General features: G+C 34.6%; 1 protein-coding gene across 1 annotated transcript; it reads right to left on the reverse strand.

Annotated features, from left to right (window-relative positions):
• Window positions 1-14,969: 14,969 nt before the first annotated feature.
• LOC145595407 (uncharacterized) lies at window positions 14,970-19,950 on the reverse strand. The gene is made up of 5 exons (XM_081651814.1): window positions 19,626-19,950; window positions 18,707-18,756; window positions 16,140-16,263; window positions 15,908-16,015; window positions 14,970-15,738 (listed from the first exon to the last, which is right to left on the reverse strand). Exons 1-5 carry the CDS (start codon window positions 19,861-19,863, stop codon window positions 15,113-15,115), a joined length of 1,146 nt encoding a protein of 381 aa, XP_081507940.1. The 5' UTR covers window positions 19,864-19,950; the 3' UTR covers window positions 14,970-15,112.
• Between the last annotated feature and the right edge of the window lie 1,343 nt (window positions 19,951-21,293).

The raw sequence follows: 21,293 nt of genomic DNA on the forward strand, positions 1-21,293 counted from the left end.
AGGGTAGAAGCATCTTCCATGTCTGTCACCAGCTTAATCTGCAACAAGTCATTGAATAAATATTCCGTATATATCATTATATCATTTCAAAATGGTTTTCATAAATGAAAAGTTACGTAAGGCAAACGCATGATGGAGCATGATCCTTTTGCTGTGACCATCATACTTAATACCCCATTCCTTTGTATACAACTTGGATACCACAACCACATACTCCGTCCCTACCCTACGCCGAACGTGCAGAACATTAAGGCAACATTCCTTATCAGCAAACTCCCCTTCACATTCCAACAAAACAGGACTGCAACAACAAAATGGATACCTATTATTAGTCCTAACAATTCATACCTAAATGATAACACAAGAGCAATCTACTATATGAATGGTATACCATCTTACTATCTCGCTGGTATGACAAGAGATGTTGATGGTATCCTACCCCCAACACTAATGCATACTATCAAGTATCAGGATGGTATCATAAACATGGATGATATACAAATAAACCTAAACAATACTACAACAGCTATGCACACTTAAATTGAACCATATCATTGAAAGGAAATATCATCAAAGCAAATATCATCAAAACCAAATATTATCAAACCAAATATTATCAACACATTATTGTAGGATTTTATAGGTACTACGCAGCGGAAATAACATATATGAATCATATTCAATAAAGTACCTAATCCAAGGATCACATGCATAACACACAAGACACATAATCATACCTTTGAAGCGTGAATTCCACGAAGCTATTCGACAGGCAAATCAGGGAGAGAATAGAGCCCCAAGTGTTGCTCCTCTACTTAGTCCACGAGATTCGAACGAGCCGTCCACCAATACTAGATTGGTCGAGTGATTGAGGAAAACCGCGATCACCACCTTTTCGGACAACCGACCACCGCACGAACCACCACCACCACGAGACACCACCGGCTATTTATAATCTCATTATAATTAGACTAGGGCACGAAGCCCAATAGCCTCTTAAAGACCCTACATGGCCGGCCACCTAGAGTGATGAGGCCCATGATGGGCCTCGTCCTCTAATGCTCGATCTAGCCCCTTTGTGTGACCTTATAGGATCCGTCCAATTGGGCTTTGGCCTATTTTACTAGTCCAAAGATCGTAAGTACCTCTAGCTATGGCAAAACGACGACCCAAATGTCCCGACTTAATTATCTCCATAATTTGATCCAATTATATATCTAGTAATTGCACACGACGAAGACATAACTCCTTCAATCTCCCACTTGTCTGAGACAAGGGTGCAATATTCAAATTCCTTAAGTCAATGTATATGTCGATTTGATAATATGATTGCATCACATGTCGAGATCATATTAATCTACAAATCGTTTCTTGAAATCTGAGTTAGAATTACAAAACCAAATGATTACTGAGTAATGCATTTGAACGCGGCCACGTATTTTCTGAATTCTCCCTCTTCAAGCGGCCATGACACATTTCCTAATTTAATAGGTAGACTCTATCCAATCTTGTGGCAACAATCCTCCCACTCAACTTCTGAAATGACCGGGAAACACCCTTTATAATCTCCAGTTACGGGCAGACGTTTGAGTGTACCACAGCCATAACATCCATTGAATGAAAACAATGTTCCACTCATGTCAAAGGAATCCACTAATATATACAGAAGCTCTATACTTGAACTTCAAAGTAGGTCAATAGTTCGATCATGCATCATTCATGCATATCCAAGTGATTGACCGAGCATCACTATGCCCCTATAGCCCATGAAACTGCGCTATCCAATCAATCTTACATGCTAGTCCATTCATTGAAATCATTTATGTCCATTTTAATGATTTCGAACTAGGAACTTAAATAATATATGAATTTTGTTCACCTGTGGGGTTCCATTCAAAAGGTCATCAACCTAGTGAGCCCATCAATTCATAATTATTTTGGACATTTTATTTAATTTCAAAACCATAATTAAATAAGAGAAATAATAATTTCTATTTTAAACATAATTCTGCAAATTGATGTATTTTCTTATGTAATATGTTTTCACAAACATACACAACTTAAATTTACATAATTTGCTTCAATCCAAGACTTTAATATGACTTTCATACCTTTGTCTATGGAAGGGGTTTAGTGATTTCTCACTCATAATAAAACTTTGCAGAACGTGACCTTCCGCTGGTCAATGATCTCATAACTGAGGCGATATCTCATATCCATTTGTTTGGATTTGTGATGTGATCCTGGCTCCTTTGTTCTTGGGAAAAGGTGACCCTTTAGTCATATGAAATTTTAATCCGAACATCCTCTAAAACTATCCGACTATAGCTTAATATACATATTCTGACATTGAGCATGCAATAGTGCTCTGCTTTGAACTTTTCAAGCTCACTATACTTCTCCATACTGACAAAATATGCATCTAGATCAAAGTCTAGAATTATCTTGCCTGTTTGGAAAACTTGCATTTGTAAAACCTTTTGACAACTTGTTTACCTTTAACACCATAAACTAGAAAAATTCCTTTAGCGCTTCTCAAGTACTCAAGGATTTGTTCTTGGTAACTTTCCGTATGCTTATTCTGTATTTGCTTGAAACTTGCTACACATGCACGAGTCATATGTAACAACTTGCTTTGTACATTTCATGGCACATGTAATGGACCCTTTTGCAAAAGCATAAGGTACATTACCTTTACAACTCAACTCTACTAGCTTTTAAAGCACTGAGTTTTACTGAGTGTAAAACCATGAGACATGGGAAGAGATCCTCTCTTAGAACCTTGCATCTTGAACTTGTCAAGAAACTTATCAACATAAGTCTCTTGATTAGGTCCAGTCATCCTTCAAGATTCACCTTGTGGATTTTGATTCCCAATATGTACTCAACATCTCCTAAGTCTCCCATATATAAACAATCTTTCTAACCATTGCTTAACTTATTCAAGCATTGATATATCATTTCATATGAACTGTATGTCAACTACACACTAGACTAAGAAGACCAATTGCTCCCACTAAACTTCTTGTCTCTACAAGATTCCTTTTCATTCTTCCAAGGTAATCAAACTGTTTGATTTCCTAATGAATATTCCAACTCCCTGATGTTTACTTCAATCCATAAATGAATTTCTGAAGTTTGCAAAACTTTCTAGGAATTACTAGATTTCAAAACTCTAAGCTTGTATCATATACATATCATCCATCAAGAACATTTCATGAAAGTGATTTTGATTTCCATAACTAGAAATAATCCGAATAGGCTTACATGACTAATAGGTTTGACCCTATTTGTAAGACTATCATGGACTAGCACATCTTTACAGACATGGAGTCCATTCTGGATTTTTTGGCTTTAAGCCACTTCCTGAGTTGGCACTTGTCCAAAGCTTGCTTGTAGGTATGGATTCCAACCATTCCAATAGAAAAATTTTAGAATCCACCTTTTACTAGAATTCCAACAAACTGTTTGTTTTAATCCTAAGTAACCTACGATAGGTATGAGCGACAATAGAATTATTCTCTTCAACTCTTTGAAGCCTTTCATTCTAGTAGGACGATAGAAGTCTCGCTACTTGAATTAGCTTGCTTCGACACATGTTTTATCAAATTATCTGATTTCATGCGCATTCGTCTCTAATGTAGTGTTATCCACATCCTTTTGTTGCTCGTCTCGAATCTCATCGAGATCTAACTTTACTCCCACTTGGCTTTGTAGGAAGACATTTCTTTCTATAAAGACACTATCGCGAGCAACAAACATTTTGTTTTAACGCGATTGTAGTAATAATACCTCTGATTTTAGGGTTTATTATGTCATCTTTGTAAACATTTTACATAGATTTCATACTCCCTCAATCCTGTTTAGAAAAGATTACTTTGGAACATTTCCAATCCATAACATTTATGACATCTTTTCTACTGCTTTGGTTAAGTTTATGTTTAGTATATTCGCAATTGTTGTTGTTCTAATGCATATCCTCAAAACGATATTTGTAAATCATTAAATCTTGGATCGAACCATGGCAAGCAAAGTTTGATTCCTACTTTATACATACATATTAATTGTAATGTTCCTGGATTGTGAACTAATTCAACAATTCCTTTAGATGATCATTTGTTTTGAGTTAAATATTTATCACAACAATCATATTGTGGTGCTAAATTTTAATCTCAAACTTGATTTTACATTTCATTTTGGAATTTTGAACATTTCAATGATTCCAGCTTTTATTTCATTAAGTGATTATCGACATAGTTACTTAAATCGTTAATAAGAGAAATGAAATAGTTAAATCTCTTGCTAATTTTGAATTTATGGTACACTCACATCATATGTTTGTGTTCCAAAAGGTCATTTTAGCTCTTTTACCCTTTCAACTAAAACGTAACTTGGTCATTTTACCTTATCAAGCATGACTTCTAATTCTCAAGTGATTCATAATCATATAAGAGTAAGAGTCCATCCATAACTTTGGATGTGCAAATGGTTTATGTGACCTAACCTTACTTTGTTATAAGTAAGTTTGCTTTGAATCATCTAAGTTTACTTTTGTGATCTACTTATATCAATGTCATAAATTAACTCATATCTAGCAAAATGAAAACAATTTATTACCTTGGTCATGGATCAACATTTGTCCAAGCCAAGTAAAAACAAATCAGTATTCAAAACAAGAAAACCGAAATATTGTCTCATCAAAAAACTGGAAATTGTTCTAAATGTCATGATAAAATAATCATAAAATAAAACTATGAAGCTATCTCTGGCCACTTAAATACTCCTAGTGCACCTTCAAGCTCCATCTCCATGCTAGCTTCACTTGTTTGCAGTTCCTGCGCAACATCATAATGTTAAGCTCTGCAACTTGGTATCACATACCTTAGTGAAAGTTAAAATGTTCATATAGTATTAGGTAACTCTTACCTTATTACTTATCGTAGTGGGAACATCCTTGTTCAAGCACTGGCTTATTCTTCTTTCAGGTAATCCTTTGCATGATTCTTGAGTAAATCAACTAGTTTGACTGCAGAATCTTCATCATCTTGACAAAGTTTCTCGAGGTCAAAACCATCATGTAGAGAATGCAGAATTATATCATGAACATGTTGATCTTTATATGGTCTCCCTAACATACTCATGCGGTCAAATAGATCAACCATCGTATCCACATTAATCTGTACTGACTGGCCTGGCAAGAGTTTTCTTGAAATTATCTCACCATTGAGCCTGTAGGTTTCAAACCTAATACTTCCAGTCCAGGAGTCGTCATTCTTGGGAACCATATTAATGATTTCCATGACGTTTCCATCCATTTCTCCATCAACATGGGAATTCAGAATTCCATAGCAAACATTACGTAAGCACTTGAATAAGAGATAAGGTTCATAGTCCATGAATCTTCTAGCCCAATCCTCTGGGATAGAGGAAAACATCACATGCGCGACTCTCTTAGAATCTGAAACATTTCTCAAATGCTTCTCAGGAGTCATGCTTGGACTAGATCTACCCTCGATTGGTAAGTCTAAATGAGAATCAAGATTTTCGTTCCTTAGAACACTTCTAAGTTCGCCTTCCCAATCGTTGAAGTTAAGAAAATTAAGCCTTGTTGTCATCGTTGGTGGTAAAGAATTATAGTCATCATTGTTACGGCTACCCATCTATGTCAAAATAAGGCAAAGTTTAAAAATTATGTTTAATAAAATTAAAGTACCATAAAACGCATTCATTTGGTAACTTTAAAACACTTTATTCAATAGTTAAATGATCCCAATTGAATTTTAAGTGATTCCAAGATCCTTTATTTGTGCAATAATTAACCAGAGTGAGGCCCTGCAATCAACCATTACATTTTCAAGGTGAGTAAACTCTTTACTGATTACAACTCTTGTAACTCTTGGTTGAATAATTAACCATCGCATGTTTAATTATTACTCTTAGCTTCAAGGTTCTAAACGCTTTAGGTAACCTTGTTGAACATAACCAATTAAAAGTGTAGATATGCGGTCCTACCCCCACTTCCCCAAGATATATTATGATGCTCTGCTGAGGGCTGACCCATCATAAACGATCAAGGTTTTCGTCGGGTTTTCAATTGGAAAAGATGCATCAATATTACTGGGATCTAGATTTATTATGTTGCGATTATTTAGTGAACTCTAGCGCATCATCAATCAACATAAATAAACCTAAACATGCATAATCTACTAATGCAATAAAATAAACATGACGTAGTATGGCCCCTTAGTCCTAAGAAAACTAGAAATGAAAAATGCTCCCACTTGAATCACCATGGATCTTCATCCACCTTGCTCCTTTGGGCCTTCACTTCATGGGCTTCTTTTGGGCTAACACCATTTAAATAACTATTCTATTTACATTAAATAAAAGTTATAAAAATACTTAACGGTACGCAGACCGTATTTAGATTACAAAAATACATCACGATGCGCAGATTGTATTTAAGAATCTATGGGCCATACTAGTCAATATATAGCAATATAATATCATATATTAGAAAAGTGCCATATAATAAATCACTCAACATGCTTGTCTAAACTACAACATCGAATGTTCATAATAAAGTCAACGCATTTCCTAAAATATCTTATATTTTAATCATAATTAGATAATATCATATATTATTCATGACGGTTCATAAAATATCATATATTTAATTTAGTCATGAGATAGAATCAAATCATATTTTAATCTAGAAAGATAAATCATATTTAATCTTCCATGGTTATCCTTACTAATTTAGGAGATTCTATCCTAATTACTAGTCAATCAAATAATTTTAAAATCAATTACATCCTAATCTAATTATGGGATAATCACATTATTTAAATCAATTATTATCCTTTTGGAATATGCTCAGAATATCCTAATCAATCTTATCCATAATTAACCACTTTAATTTAGGATAATTACCAATTTAACAACATAAATATGGATAATATCAAATATAACCAACTTTTGAATATTTGATTTTATCCTAAAATAAAAGATTTTATCCAAATAAAACCAACTTTATCTTTTAAAATAAAAGATCATATTTTGAAAATATTTTAACTTATCCAAAATAAAACCGATTTTATCCCAAAATAATTCGTAATTATCCTGAAATAATTTTTCAAAACAGAATTTTTTTTTTTAAAATACCGCAACCACCAACGCATGCCACCGTGGTTGGCTAGCCGAAGCTAGCCACGGTGGCTGGCTGCCGTGATAGTAGCCACTGCCGCAAGGGCAGCAGCGTGCAGCTGCTACTGCTGGGGCTGCAGGCCACCATGCGTGGCCAGCCGAGGCTAGCCACGGTGGTTGGCTGCCTTGCAGCAGCCACTGCCGCGCAAGGCAGCAGCACATCGGAGCTGGCAGCCGCGGCAGCAGCCGTGCAACAGTTGCACGCTGCTGCCCACAGTCACCTTAGACCGCCGCCCTCCCTTCCCCTCCCTCTTGGACCGCCACCTAGTCGACAGCCGCCGTGGCTGCGCCACCCAGCCGCGGTTGCCGACCTTAAATAATTTTTTTTGTGTGTTTTAAATTAATTAAAATAACAGTTATCATAATTAAATTAAATCAGTCCATAAGATTAAAATTAAATCACATTCAACTCTAAAATTAGGGTTCATCATAAAATTAATCCCAATTTAATTCTAACTTTTAAAATTAAATCTATGATCATACATAAAACATTTTTATGCATAAATCAATCCAATTAAAATTATGAAACATAAAACAAATCGAATTAAATCAAAATCAAGCACAAAAATCATATTTTAGGGCTTGGAATTTTCGAAATTATTCGAAATTAGGGATCTAGGGCTCGAAATTTTCGAGCATATTAGGGCTTAATTCGGTCCTCTTCATGGCTATTTGAGCATAATTAAATCGCATTTAATCTATTCCAAAATTTTAATCACATTAAATATAATAATCGAACCAAAATTAAATTAATTTCTCCCTCTTAATTGATTATAAAATTAACGTGGACATCAAATAATCGTATTATTATGATCTAGCGCGTTCATGCAAGAGGCTAACTGATACCACTGTAGGAGTTTATAGGTACTACGCAGCGGAAATAACATATATGAATCATATTCAATAAAGTACCTAATCCAAGGATCACATGCATAACACACAAGACACATAATCATACCTTTGAAGCGTGAATTCCACGAAGCTATTCGACAGGCAAATCAGGGAGAGAATAGAGCCCCAAGTGTTGCTCCTCTACTTAGTCCACGAGATTCGAACGAGCCGTCCACCAATACTAGATTGGTCGAGTGATTGAGGAAAACCGCGATCACCACCTTTTCGGACAACCGACCACCGCACGAACCACCACCACCACGAGACACCACCGGCGCCGGGAGGAGGAGAGTGACTTCAGAGAGGGAGTATGAGAGGGGGTTGGTTTCGTGTTTGCTAATTAGGGTTTGATCTAAATGATCAGTAAACTTCTTACTTGCAAACCTAGGCACCTAGTCTATTTATAATCTCATTATAATTAGACTAGGGCACGAAGCCCAATAGCCTCTTAAAGCCCCTACATGGCCGGCCACCTAGAGTGATGAGGCCCATGATGGGCCTCGTCCTCTAATGCTCGATCTAGCCCCTTTGTGTGACCTTATAGGATCCGTCCAATTGGGCTTTGGCCTATTTTACTAGTCCAAAGATCGTAAGTACCTCTAGCTATGGCAAAACGACGACCCAAATGTCCGGACTTAATTATCTCCATAATTTGATCCAATTATATATCTAGTAATTGCACACGACGAAGACATAACTCCTTCAATTATCAACGTATACAAACCTGGCACTTCCAGAGGATCCCAATCGAATTTACTTCAAAAGATTCAGATTAGGTGCCTTCAGCTTAGACAATCTAGCCCTTCGATTCCCCACAAATTCACCAGAAATGACCTTCAGCGAAGGCTTCAATGTCCTCTTGTTGTCACTACGGTTACGTTGCTTTGCCCCATCATCCTTTTGCCCATCAAAATCATCTTCGGGTTCATTTGACTCCGCATCAAAAAAATCTTCAACTTTCTTTCCTTCATTTAAAGATTCAGGTTCACTTTCTTTACCAATGATTCCTGCTTTTTCTCCCAGGACTGTGTTGTCCCTCTCTTTCCCACCATCATCATCTGCAGTAGCTTTAGGCACAGCCCCGTCATTATGATCCAGGACAGTGTTGTCCCTCCCATTCCCACCACTCCCCCCATCATCATCATCATCATCATCAATAAATTCATAACACACCTTAGAGGTCACACCCTCAAGCACTTCTGAAACCTTCATTGACATAGTCCCAACAGCAACAAAGTCATCCAACTTAGTAAAAGTACCAGAAACAGAGTTTCCATATTCCCCCTTGTCCAACTCTCGCTCTTAGATTGAGCTTAAGCCAGAGCCGGTTGGATTAGGGGAACGGGAACTACGAACAGGATACCTTTCCTTCGGCGCACCCCTAAACGTAGGTACGTTGTTGCTTGCTTTCAAAATCTTCTCCAAATTCTTCTCCATCACCTTCCCCATATTCTTCTCCAGCAACTTCTCCATATTCTTCTCCATGTACTTCTCAAACGCCTTCTCCATGTTCTTCTCAAAGATCTTCTCAATTTTCTTCTCCAATTTCTTCTCCATTCTATCATACATCAGCCTGATCATATCCAATACCTTCAAAACAACATAAAAACAATAGTTTACAAACAAAACTATCATACTATATAACCAAACACAGCAACAATGTTTACCTCATCTGCAACACGAACTTTTAGCGGCTGGCATGAGTCCCTTCCAACCATTGGATGCCGTTCCCCATATGCTACATCAACAGTCTACAATGAATTCACAATAAAATTATTAAACAGATTGCTCACACAACACAATTGCAAATTAAATAAATTGAAAATATAACACATTCACCTTCACTTTCCCATAGTCCAGTGATGGTGGCAAATCAGCTTGGATTGCAGCAACAAACTTCTTCTCAGTCCACACCTCCGATCTAGGAAAATGCCCCCAACTCAAAGGAGGCAACGCAAGGTGGTCCAAGTAAAAATTCTGCAATAAAAATATGCACATTAAACAACAATAGAAAAACAAGGGAGGTTTTACAATTAACTTATATACCATAATACCTGGAGGAATAACACACATCCACCACCACCAGCAGAAAACCCTCTCTTGTTAAGCCTCTTCCTAAAATCTCTTACACAAGTCATCAACCAACTGTGTGCACATGCACACCAATCAAAATACTGCGCACCATCACCTATTGAAACATCGGGCAGTAATGAAGTAGCTAAGCTCTGACCATTGGTTGTCGGACATATCAGTAGTCCCAACATCGCTACCAAGAACGCCTTCATGAACTCATCCTTCTCATGCTCAGTGTTAATCTGCATTAAAGGCAGCTCATCAACTGCCTGTTGGATCTTAATGTGACATGAACCATCTGTCTTCACCTCACCATAGTGCTGAACTATCGCGTCAACCCTCGATTGCATGACAGCATTTGTTACTTTAACAGGAACTTGGTTTGTTCCGCGAGGAAGCCCAAAAATGCACCTCCATTGTTCAGGGCACAACGGTAGCTCCCTTCCATCTCCCGCAGTGAGAACCTTCTTCTCGGGATCAATCCTTCCCATAAGCCAGTAACAGAACCTCCGATCAATCTTGGTTGAAGGCAGCTTCACCAAGGTCCCAAACCCACAATCCTGCAACAACTCTATTTACTTCTCATCTATTTTCATTGACTTTATAAGATCAACAAAGGCACTGACTCGACAATTGAAGTTTGCTGGCTGCAACAATTTGGAAAAGTACACTTCAACAACCACAATTCCAGCATATATTTAAATAACATATTAAATCGTTCATAAACTTTACCTTCCAACTGCAATTCCTCAGCTGTGTTGCAACTAACAGCCCTCTTTTCTGGGCAGTCTCACCTAACGTCTGCCCCGTTTGTCCTCCAACAACAAACTACAAATAAACAAACAAAAAAAAACAAAGTAACCAACTGACAGCCCAACTGACAGTAACAGGACAAATCATTTACATAATAACTCTTCAATTACCTCATCCATCATCGTAGCATCTTGTTCTTCAATCACTAAAGGCCTCTGCACTCTTCTCACAACTCTAGGCTGAGGGGGTGGTGGGGGTCTAAGAGGGGGTCTCTGTGAAACGATTTTTCGCTTCTTATCAGTGTGCTCAGTAACAAAATATTGTGACTCCACCTCATAGTCACCACCAAACAGATCATCCTCAGCGTACTGTTGTTCTTCAACTTCCACCTCATAGTCTGCATCATTCGAATCATCACCCCCTCCACTGAATACTTCGTCGTAGTCATTTCCTTCATCATCGACATCCTCGACAACAGGCGCTTTCAGCTTCCTTTTCTTGCTTTCCACTTGTTCTTCTGCTTGTTTACTAGATGAAGCAGCAGGCGTACCACTTCTAGTCCTCATTATATGCTTCAGAGTACACTGCAAAATCCATACAACACACAGCCAATTAAATACATTTTTTTTCTTCTACATATATACTGCTTAAATTGAAATCAACCACATGCTAACTACATACCCCCCAATTACTTCTGCATCCTACAGAAGTCTCATTCAACTGCTCCGACATCACTAACTACATTACACCACACGCAGACAAAAAAACCTGAATCAATGTACTACTTTGGAGGGAAAAAAACTCTTTATCTTTCTGTAGCTACATACCAAACAAATTCATCATGAATACCAAACCTAGAAGTTCAATGGTATCAAAATGCTTCAAAATGGTTTATACATGCGTCCAAATAAGTACCAACAAGGAACAACATGGTATCTCAAGTCTATTCATAATGGTATCAAACATATAAACTTTTGGTATCAAAAACAGATTATTTGGTATCAACAAACAACCAAACAACTACAAATACTTCATCTTCAACCAATTTCAACCAATTTATAATACATTCTAAGAGGAATTCAACAAATTCTTAAACTTCAAGCAAACATACTTATCCTGACTAAATCAGTTGAAATACATACTTATGATATCAACCAACATACTTATCATGAGTAAATCAATTGAAATGCATGTAACTTCCCCAAACAAAATATCAAAAACTTTTACCCATCAAACACAACACTATAAATGCCGTAGCACATAGATTTCGACATTTTCACAAAAGATAACAATTTCCCAACATGTAAATTTCACATACATTTCAACAATTTCTTTCAACAATTTCAAACAACCACAACAATTTCAAACAACCATAACAATTTACAACATGTAAATTTCACATACAATTCAAGAATTTCAAACAACACCACAACAATTTCAAACAAGCATTACAATTTTCCCAACAATTGATACTACAATCGACAAATAAAGGGCAGCATTTCAAGTAAAACCACAAATTTTGACAAATTGAACACAAATTCAAACCCTAACTTTTTACAATATCATCACAAAAATTTAAGCAAATACTACTACTACACAGACAAACATCAAGATGTCCAAATAGCAAACAAAAACAACATTTCATTCGAAAATTATAAAACTAGGGTTCATACTTACATTAGAAAGAGCGACAAAATCAAACTGCTACACAAACCCACAGACGAATGCTCCAATTTTTGCTTCAATTGAAACCCAAGTCGACGCTTAATTCGGAACTTCTTCCCTTCCAATTTCTTAGCGGTTTTTTTTTCGCCTCCCATTCTCACTCCTTCAATGGGTTTTGTTTGTAACTGGTTTTCTCTCTCCTCTTTTACAGGTTATATTTTCAAAATTTTTGGAAGTTTTTTTTTATTTAATAAACAAAACGTGTGGGTGGGAGTGGGGGACCACACACTTTCTTGAAGCTTTTCAGAGGCAAAATGTGGAATTCCACATTTGCCCTTAGTTAAGTCACTCATGCCTCAACTTAGTTGAGGATGAGAATTGCTCATAATATTTAAAGGTATAGTACATTCTTGTATAGATTTAAGTAACATGTGCTTGAGCAAATATACGAGTAAAAAAAAAAGGAAAATAGTTACATTATTAAAAAAATAATTTCTAAAATAATGACTACATATTTTTTTTGGGTGAAAATAATAACTATATACTTCCGCCGTTTCTATTTAGTTGACGCGTTTGATTTAGGCACATATATTAAGGAGAGGAGAGAGAGTGAGAGAAAATGAAAAAAGCAAGTGTAGTAGCTTGTAAATGCAAGGTAAAAAAGTTACTCTAAAAGGAAACGTGTCAACTAAATAAGAAGCTAATAAAATACGATAAGTATAAAATAATATATCAAATTTTAATTTCGAAGGTGGGAGCTAATATAAATGATTATATAGTACTACGTATGTGATATAAACCGTAAAATGTTTTAGCATTAAGGATAATGGTGAATTTTTATACACGAGGATGAATTTTGATTTGATAGGAGATATAGTTAATTCATGAAAGATAAAAAATACTATATATCAAGACTTGAATCAGTTTAAAATAAATAGATATTCAGAGTTCAGAAAATTAATTGGATCTAATACATCAAAAAATTCGAACTCTGCTTCTCTAGGTGGGTGATAATCATTATTGTGATGTGCCGCTCTACCACTACGCTACAACAAATTTAGTGGAATTTTGATGCAGCCTATATAATTAGATTTTAGGTCCTTTTAATTTTGGGGTCTTGTGCGGTGGGGTTGGTTGCACATCCTCATCACCGGCCCTGACGTCGTAAGACATGAATTCATCGGTCCATCACTCCATACTGATTCTTGCTCTGATACCACGTTGAAAGCTTATATAATTGCAACATTTCAAATCTTGTTTAAAATAATTTCAAAGCTCGTATATCTCAAAATATATAGACAATGGAATAAGTTTTATAGGAGTAATATTCTTGACTTCACTCATTGTGATTTGATTTATATTCATTTAAGAAGGGTAACTATATTCATTTAAAGAGGCTAATTATGGGTGGGTGCGGAGGAAAGGTTGATTTTTCTTGAAGGGATCCCGAAGGATCTTTTTGTTATTTTATTGGATGATTTGAGTGGAGTTGCTTGGGCTAGGAAGGTTCCGTTGAGGTCTTCGGATTAAGTTGTCTTTAGTTTTTAGTTGTTTTTTTTCTGTTTTTTTTTCTGTTTGCTCTCTTGTACAAAAAAAAAAAAAAAAGTAACTATATCGATAAAGTATAGATTACTTTTGCTGTTAAAAAATAAATAAATTACTTTAATTTTAATTTTAATCATATTTGGACAACTTTACAACAGAGGTACAATAGTTTAACTCAACTACAAGTACCATCTATCCTATTATCCTTAGATATATTAATGTGGACTTTCAAGAAGAGAATTCTCCTATATATGCAATCATTTTTTGAGATAGGAACAAATGTCAGCTTCCCTAAAATAAAAAATTAAATTAAATTAAAAAAAAATTTGTCAGCAATGGGAGCCCACGAAACCTGTAATGTTAATGACGATCAACATATGATTTTTAAAGGTATAGGATATTCTTGTATAGGTTTAAACTAACATGTACCCAAGCAAATATACCAGTTAAAATAAAAAAGGAGAATTATCATAGTTACTATAATAACAGGTACAATAATAGTTGTACAATAATAGTGTTGATTTTTTATTAGTAGTCTCATTCAATTAACTCCTAGTGGGTATGTTAAGGTAATGCTTTTATGGAATAATTTTGTTGGGCTTTTATGTGACTTCTGAGATTACATGTCTAGCCTATACCTAAATCCCAACGCGAGTGAGTTTGAGATAAGCTAAGATAGTGACCCAACCCACACAAACCCGACTCAAACCCGACCCATTTACCCGAATTGACAGCTCTACTGTTGCCTCAACATCGTCTTTGAACTTCAGGGCTGTGATAGTTTTGCAAGATATACGTGAAATCAAATTATTTTCGGCCTCACCAAAATTAAAATATGCAGGGATGAACTTTATTAGAAATGCCAATTTTATTGAAGGGAGAATAAAATGGCCTATCAAAATGAACATTAGGCACCCAGCTCAGGAATTCGTAATTAAAAAACACAGTTACACTGTAAGACATGAACCATTATTGATTATTAATTAGTGGTTGAAAACTTGTATAGCATATGATGCTTGTAATGTTCACAAGGGGAAACCATTATTGATGGGAAATTCGGGTGATTCACTGCATCAGGGAACGCCTGAGTCTCCAAAGCCAAACCAGCATGAGGTCCATATACGGCTCCTCCTTTACCTTTCTCATGCTTCAACAAATTCCCGGTATAGAACTGTACTCCAGGCTTGTTTGCCCACAACTCCATCACCCTTCCTGACTTCTTTTCCTTTACGATAGCAACTCGATTCATAGGTCCTGTTTTCTTAGAAATGTCAAGAGCATAATTTATGTCATATCCGTTTGGAAGCTCGTTAATCTTGCTTCCTACAGCATGGGATTTGAGGAAATCATATGGTGTTCCCTGAACTTTCTCGAGCTTGCCAGTTGGGATGAGTTGATCATTAACAGGAGTGATTTGGGAACCAAAGATTTGAACATCGTTTGCTAGAATGTTGCCGCTGTTGTGGCCTCCAAGGTTCCAATATGTATGTTGGGCTAGATTAACTGGAGTCGCCTTGTCCAAAGCTTTTGCTGTCATCGAGACAGACAGATGCTTTCCATCAACAATCTTGTATGCCACTTTTACCTTGAGATTACCTGGGAAACCTGCAAGTTTTCGTGGTACCATTTACGTTACATATGTAAAAAAACAAGACTGCTCCAAACCGATATAATGTTGAATGTCTTAAGCATAAACCATCCAATCAAAGTCTTTAATCAGTTAACCTACATATCTTAAGCTATTTTAAAAATGATGGAAATGCTAACGACTAACCTTCTTCCCCGTCTTTACTGAAGTAACTGAACCTAATATATGGAGAAGGAGCTTTCGGGTAGTACTGATCTACCCCCCAGACGACGGTACTGAATCCTTTAGGGCCACCTGTAACAATGAGAAAATGTAAATGAAGCTGAAATACAGCGTAAGTTTTCGTTTTGGCATAACTTAACAATACAATAATATATAGATGAGCTGTATTTTTATTGAACAGAGAAGGCTGTTTTACCATGAAGAATGTTTTTCCCCTCATTTGGAACAAGTTTGTAGGTAACCCCTTCGTACGTGTATTTTGCACCACCAATTCTGTTAGCAACTCGGCCAACAAGAGCACCAAAGTATGTTTTGTCATTCTGTATTAAGAAAAAAAAAATTATCAGACAAATGATACAGCTTTCTCTGCAAATTTTACGCGGCTTCAATGAGACAATTCCTACAATGCAAAGTGAAAGTTCTTGAAATTGAACACCCTCATTCTACACCCAAACAACTAAAAACATCTGCCACAACAATACAATGGCTGATCCAAGATTTCAACAATGTCAACTCGAAATATCTTATGAAATATCAGGATGTTTATTTTTGTTCACTGGCTACTGTGTTCTGTTTCAACACGCAGCTGTCCTTGAACTAGATCAATTTTTCGCTAGTCTAAAATGCAACATTCATATGTTTTGAGTACGGGGTTATCTGATATATTCGAACAATTAATCAGAGTTACATGAGGTCTGATGTACTGTTGTTTTAAAAGCAGAAGTTCATTAAGAACTACTATCAAGTATTTATTCATAATCTACATAAATACATTCTGAGTTTTTAGTATATACATAAAACGAGTACAGCTAACAGCTTCATATACTTCATAAATAGTTGGATTTTAGTTTTAACACATAGTTCACCTATGCAAGTCTGAATTCTTAAATAATGCGACAACAATGTGGACAAAGGAACACGATTAATTATATTGTAGTATCAAAAACATCTAACTTCTTGTTGCTCCAATGCATGTGATTAATGTGCTGTACACATGCAGAGCTGCAAGAGTATCAACCATAAAATATGCAGTTGGTCTTGGACTCTTGGCTAACCAACAAAATCTTCTTACTTTCCAGTTAATGTGTTGTCCTAATATTTATATAGGACTGATATCTCTAACAATGATATTATTGATTAGGTCTCATATCTTTAACACATACGCAGTATTACGGTCTTTTAGGTACACTAGGTGGGGTGGGATGGAGACTGGTTAATAGAGTAACCAGGCTAAGTGGTGGGCTGATCCATAAGGGATTAAGGGCTACTTCATTGTCAATTGAGTATAAATTAATCGGGGTAATTGGGTTGGGCAGCCAGTTTGTGGTTCGATGATGGGTCATAATCTAACTATCACCGATCCAACAAAGCTGGGTCATACTATGATGGAGCCTATCCTCGAAATAGGTTAGGTTATGCCTATCCCACCCTTGGTGAGAACTGAGAAGAGCATGTTAGAAAATTCAATCATATTTTAGTGATTGCATGTTAGAAGATCAAATTATAATTAATTACATATAGATGTTGTCAATAAAAATAGAAAAAACATAAAAAAAAAAAAAAAAAAAATTACTAAACGCAACTCCTATATTAAATTATGTCGGCACAACGTTCAAGTAACTAAGACCTTGAATTTTCAAGAGGATCACAAAAAAATCAATATTTGCCAATTTGGTTTCATTATTGTACACTTGATTGGGAAACACAATATTCCCAGTCACATAAATTGTTTAAGGCACAATCAAGTTCTCAATACAACAAATTGACCCTTTTAAAATGCACAAGGATGAGGAGTACTCGTACACTATAACATACGGAGTACAATATTTTATACTTACGAAAGTTAAGTCACAAATCACGAGAAAAATAAAGATAAATATACTATAATAAATTACATACAAAATATTAGTTAGACTTGGTTAAATATTCATAATCTGCCTTTTATTTCTTTAATAATTATTATATTTTTTCTTTTGACGGGTATTTCTTTAATTTTTAATTTGGTGGGCTTGGCAATAAAATGTGGTAATGCATAAGAATTAAGAACAATATTTTGAAAAAGTGTTGTTTAGTTAAGAAAATAAAAAGACAAAAATATACATCTAATATATACCAAGCAAATTACGTGCAAAGTTGTAAATTACAACGTAATTTAGCCAAGTAAACCAACGTGCAAAGATGCAAAGAAATCATGTCAGGTTCTCACGCCCAAATCATTGCTCTCAAGATCTCTTTTCCAATGGGTCCATGGTTTAATAAAGACGATACCCCATCTATCTCTTATTATTTGACGCACTTTAATTTTAATAATAGTCAAGGAGCTATACACTATTGAGACTAATATCCGCACATGCGACATAACTAAACTCGGTCCAACTTAACAGGCTAGGCCCTTTGAGAATGTACTCCGTGGAAGGAATCCCCATCTTTAGAGTTTCTCACATAAGAGTCTGATATCAATTTTATTTACAAACTTTGCCACTATTCCAAATACTCCTTGTTATACTTTATTTTTTTTTTTTTTTTTTTTTTGAAAGATAAATTATTATACTTTAACTTATTTTTAATTAATATTTTGTATGTTTAAATCGACAAGGACTAATAAATTCACACACTTGCTCAATGGCCAAAACATGGTCATTGTAGAAATTCCAAATCTCCATTTATAAGCCTTAAAAAAAATCAATTTGAAGGCCTGTGAGTTGAAAAAAACAAACTTGATTTATTTTGAGAAAATATGATTTGGGTGAATAATAAACGTACCACATAGTCCTTTGGCGAGTCATAACCGAGAACCACATCAGCCAGCTTCCCTGTATTTATAATAATTAGAGATAAATAAAGAGTATCAATATTTGAATTGAAAAGTATAAATATTAATATAATAGTGAATCAAACATTAATAGAACTAATCAACACATGATTTCATATCACCAAAATTTTTACAAAATAGATAAAAAAAATAAAAATCATTACATGATTTACATTTATTTTTAATGCTTATATGGAAGGGTTTACATCAAAATTATATGACCAACAAAATAATTTGTTTCTAAAATCTTAATTTAATTCTATTTTAATACTCGTATTTTATGTGTCAATAGAAACAAAATTAAATATACAAATTGTATACTCTCTCGCCTCTAAATAGTGAACTTTCAAAGACGGATGGAGTAAATTTATTGTATATACTCTCTCGGCTCTAATGAACTTTTAAAGACGGATAGAGTAATAATACTAATATCCAATTTTCATTTTTTTTTTCCATTGATTATTTTCAGTATTTGTCAAGGTGGACAACCAGGATACCAATGCAACTAGAAAACCAAGATAACAAATACAAATACCAAAATTTCCTCTCTTCTTACCAATACGACAACACTTCATAAATTTCACAACCAAAAATAGAAATTATACCACTTACAAAACAATTGTAAAACAAATTAAACTCTCACAATGCAAGATAAAATCGACTTAGAAAACCCAACCAAATTCACGAAGGATCGGAATCATTAAATTTCGTATACATCATTGTCTTTTACGACTCTTCGTACATATCAAAAACAGCACAACCCAAAACAATGCATACCCAAACAAGAAAGAAAAAGCACTTCTTGAAAACCTCAATTAAAAAAAAATCATGAAAACAAAAATAAATAACGTTGAAAATAAGAAAAATTACCATTTTTGTCAGGAAGAATGACGGACATAATAGTAGCACCATAATTAGTGACCTTAACAGAGATATTTCCCTTCTTCAGCTCATAAACCCCAATTTCAGGCTTACTTTTTGAGTGATTTTTTTGATGTTGGTGATTTAAAATTTGAGATTCTTCATTATTTGTTGCTGTAATTGAATTTATTAAACTCAAAGAAAACAGAGTTAAACACAAAATAATGAAATGAGAGTTTTTAGCCATTTTGAGGCTACAAGTTTGAAGAATCGACCTTAAAGAATTTTATTTTTTTGCTTTTATGGTGTTAAAGGTTTATGTGAGATTAAAAAAAAAATGGGGAGGTTTAATAGAATATATATATATAGGTCCCACTTACGAATATTTTTTTGTTTGGATTTTAACTCCGTAATTTATTCTGGCTCTTTCTTTTGAAAGATAAAACCTATTATAAGTAAAAAGATAAGATAATCATCAAGGATAAAAAAGATTGTTAGAATATGGATGAAATGATCCTTGTTTTAAACTTTGACTTATATAGAAAGAAATTATCTTTTTTGCCTGCTTTAACATTGGATTAATGTGATGGATGATTATGAGATATGAGTAGATCTGTCGAATTGGTTGGTTGGGTTGGTTGACTAAAATAGTCCAAGCTGTTTACGTTATTTGAAGCGGCATAATTTAAAATATTTCGAATGATACCAATTATTGACCTATTTCAAATCATTGCTGATAACATATTCATTATCCATATCACCGCTAGAAATATTCTTAAATTCTATAATTAAAAAATGACTCACACCTTGAAACAGTTGTATAAATTAGAAAATACTAATTTATCTAATCTATCTAATATCTATATATAAAGGGGAGTTTTTCCCGAGTTTTTAGAGAGTCACGTAGGATCTAACTTTCTCGGCGCGCCATGTAGGATTATAAATCTTAGTAGTAGCCAATTAAATAAAAGATTATTAATTTCTTTTAGAATTAAATAATTCAAATTCCACGTAAGCAAAATTGGCGAATGAGATTTTTAAGTTTAAATTAATTAAATATTAAATATTATTTTTTAATATTAGAAATTTTATCTAAATATATAATAAATTTTAGCTCATAAAAAAAACGTGCATTGCACGGGCTTCATCTAGTTTACTTAAAAATAAAACGACATGATTCTTAGCTTAGGTATAAGAATTAAGCAGCGTACACAAAAATTCACATTTTAATGCCATTTGACAATGAATAACATAATTCTAGATATAATAATAATAATAATAATAATAATAATAATAATAATAATAATAATAATAATAATAATAATAATAATAATAATAATAATAATAACAATAATAAAATCATAAAAAATAATAATAAAAAAAATTAAACAAACTTTGTAGTTGAACCTTGAACATGATTAATTAAAGATAAAGCCCATAACACGTCAAACATACTAAGGGTCTGTTCTCTTAAGTTGAAATTCAGTTCAGTTCAGTTTAGCTCCTAATTTTCTTCTCTTATAAAATATTCATTTCAGTTGAGTTCAGTTTAGCTGAGTTCAGTTCAGTTCAGCTGAGTTCAGTTCAGTCAATGAGAGCAGGCCCTAAACCATTCGTACATTTATCTCCAACTTATGAAGCTAATCTTTAACAAAGTCAGTTAGATGTTAGTAACTA

The sequence above is a fragment of the Chenopodium album genome, chromosome 19 (genome assembly GCF_948465745.1).
Source record: "Chenopodium album chromosome 19, dcCheAlbu1.1, whole genome shotgun sequence".
NCBI classification, from domain to species: Eukaryota; Viridiplantae; Streptophyta; class Magnoliopsida; order Caryophyllales; family Amaranthaceae; genus Chenopodium; species Chenopodium album.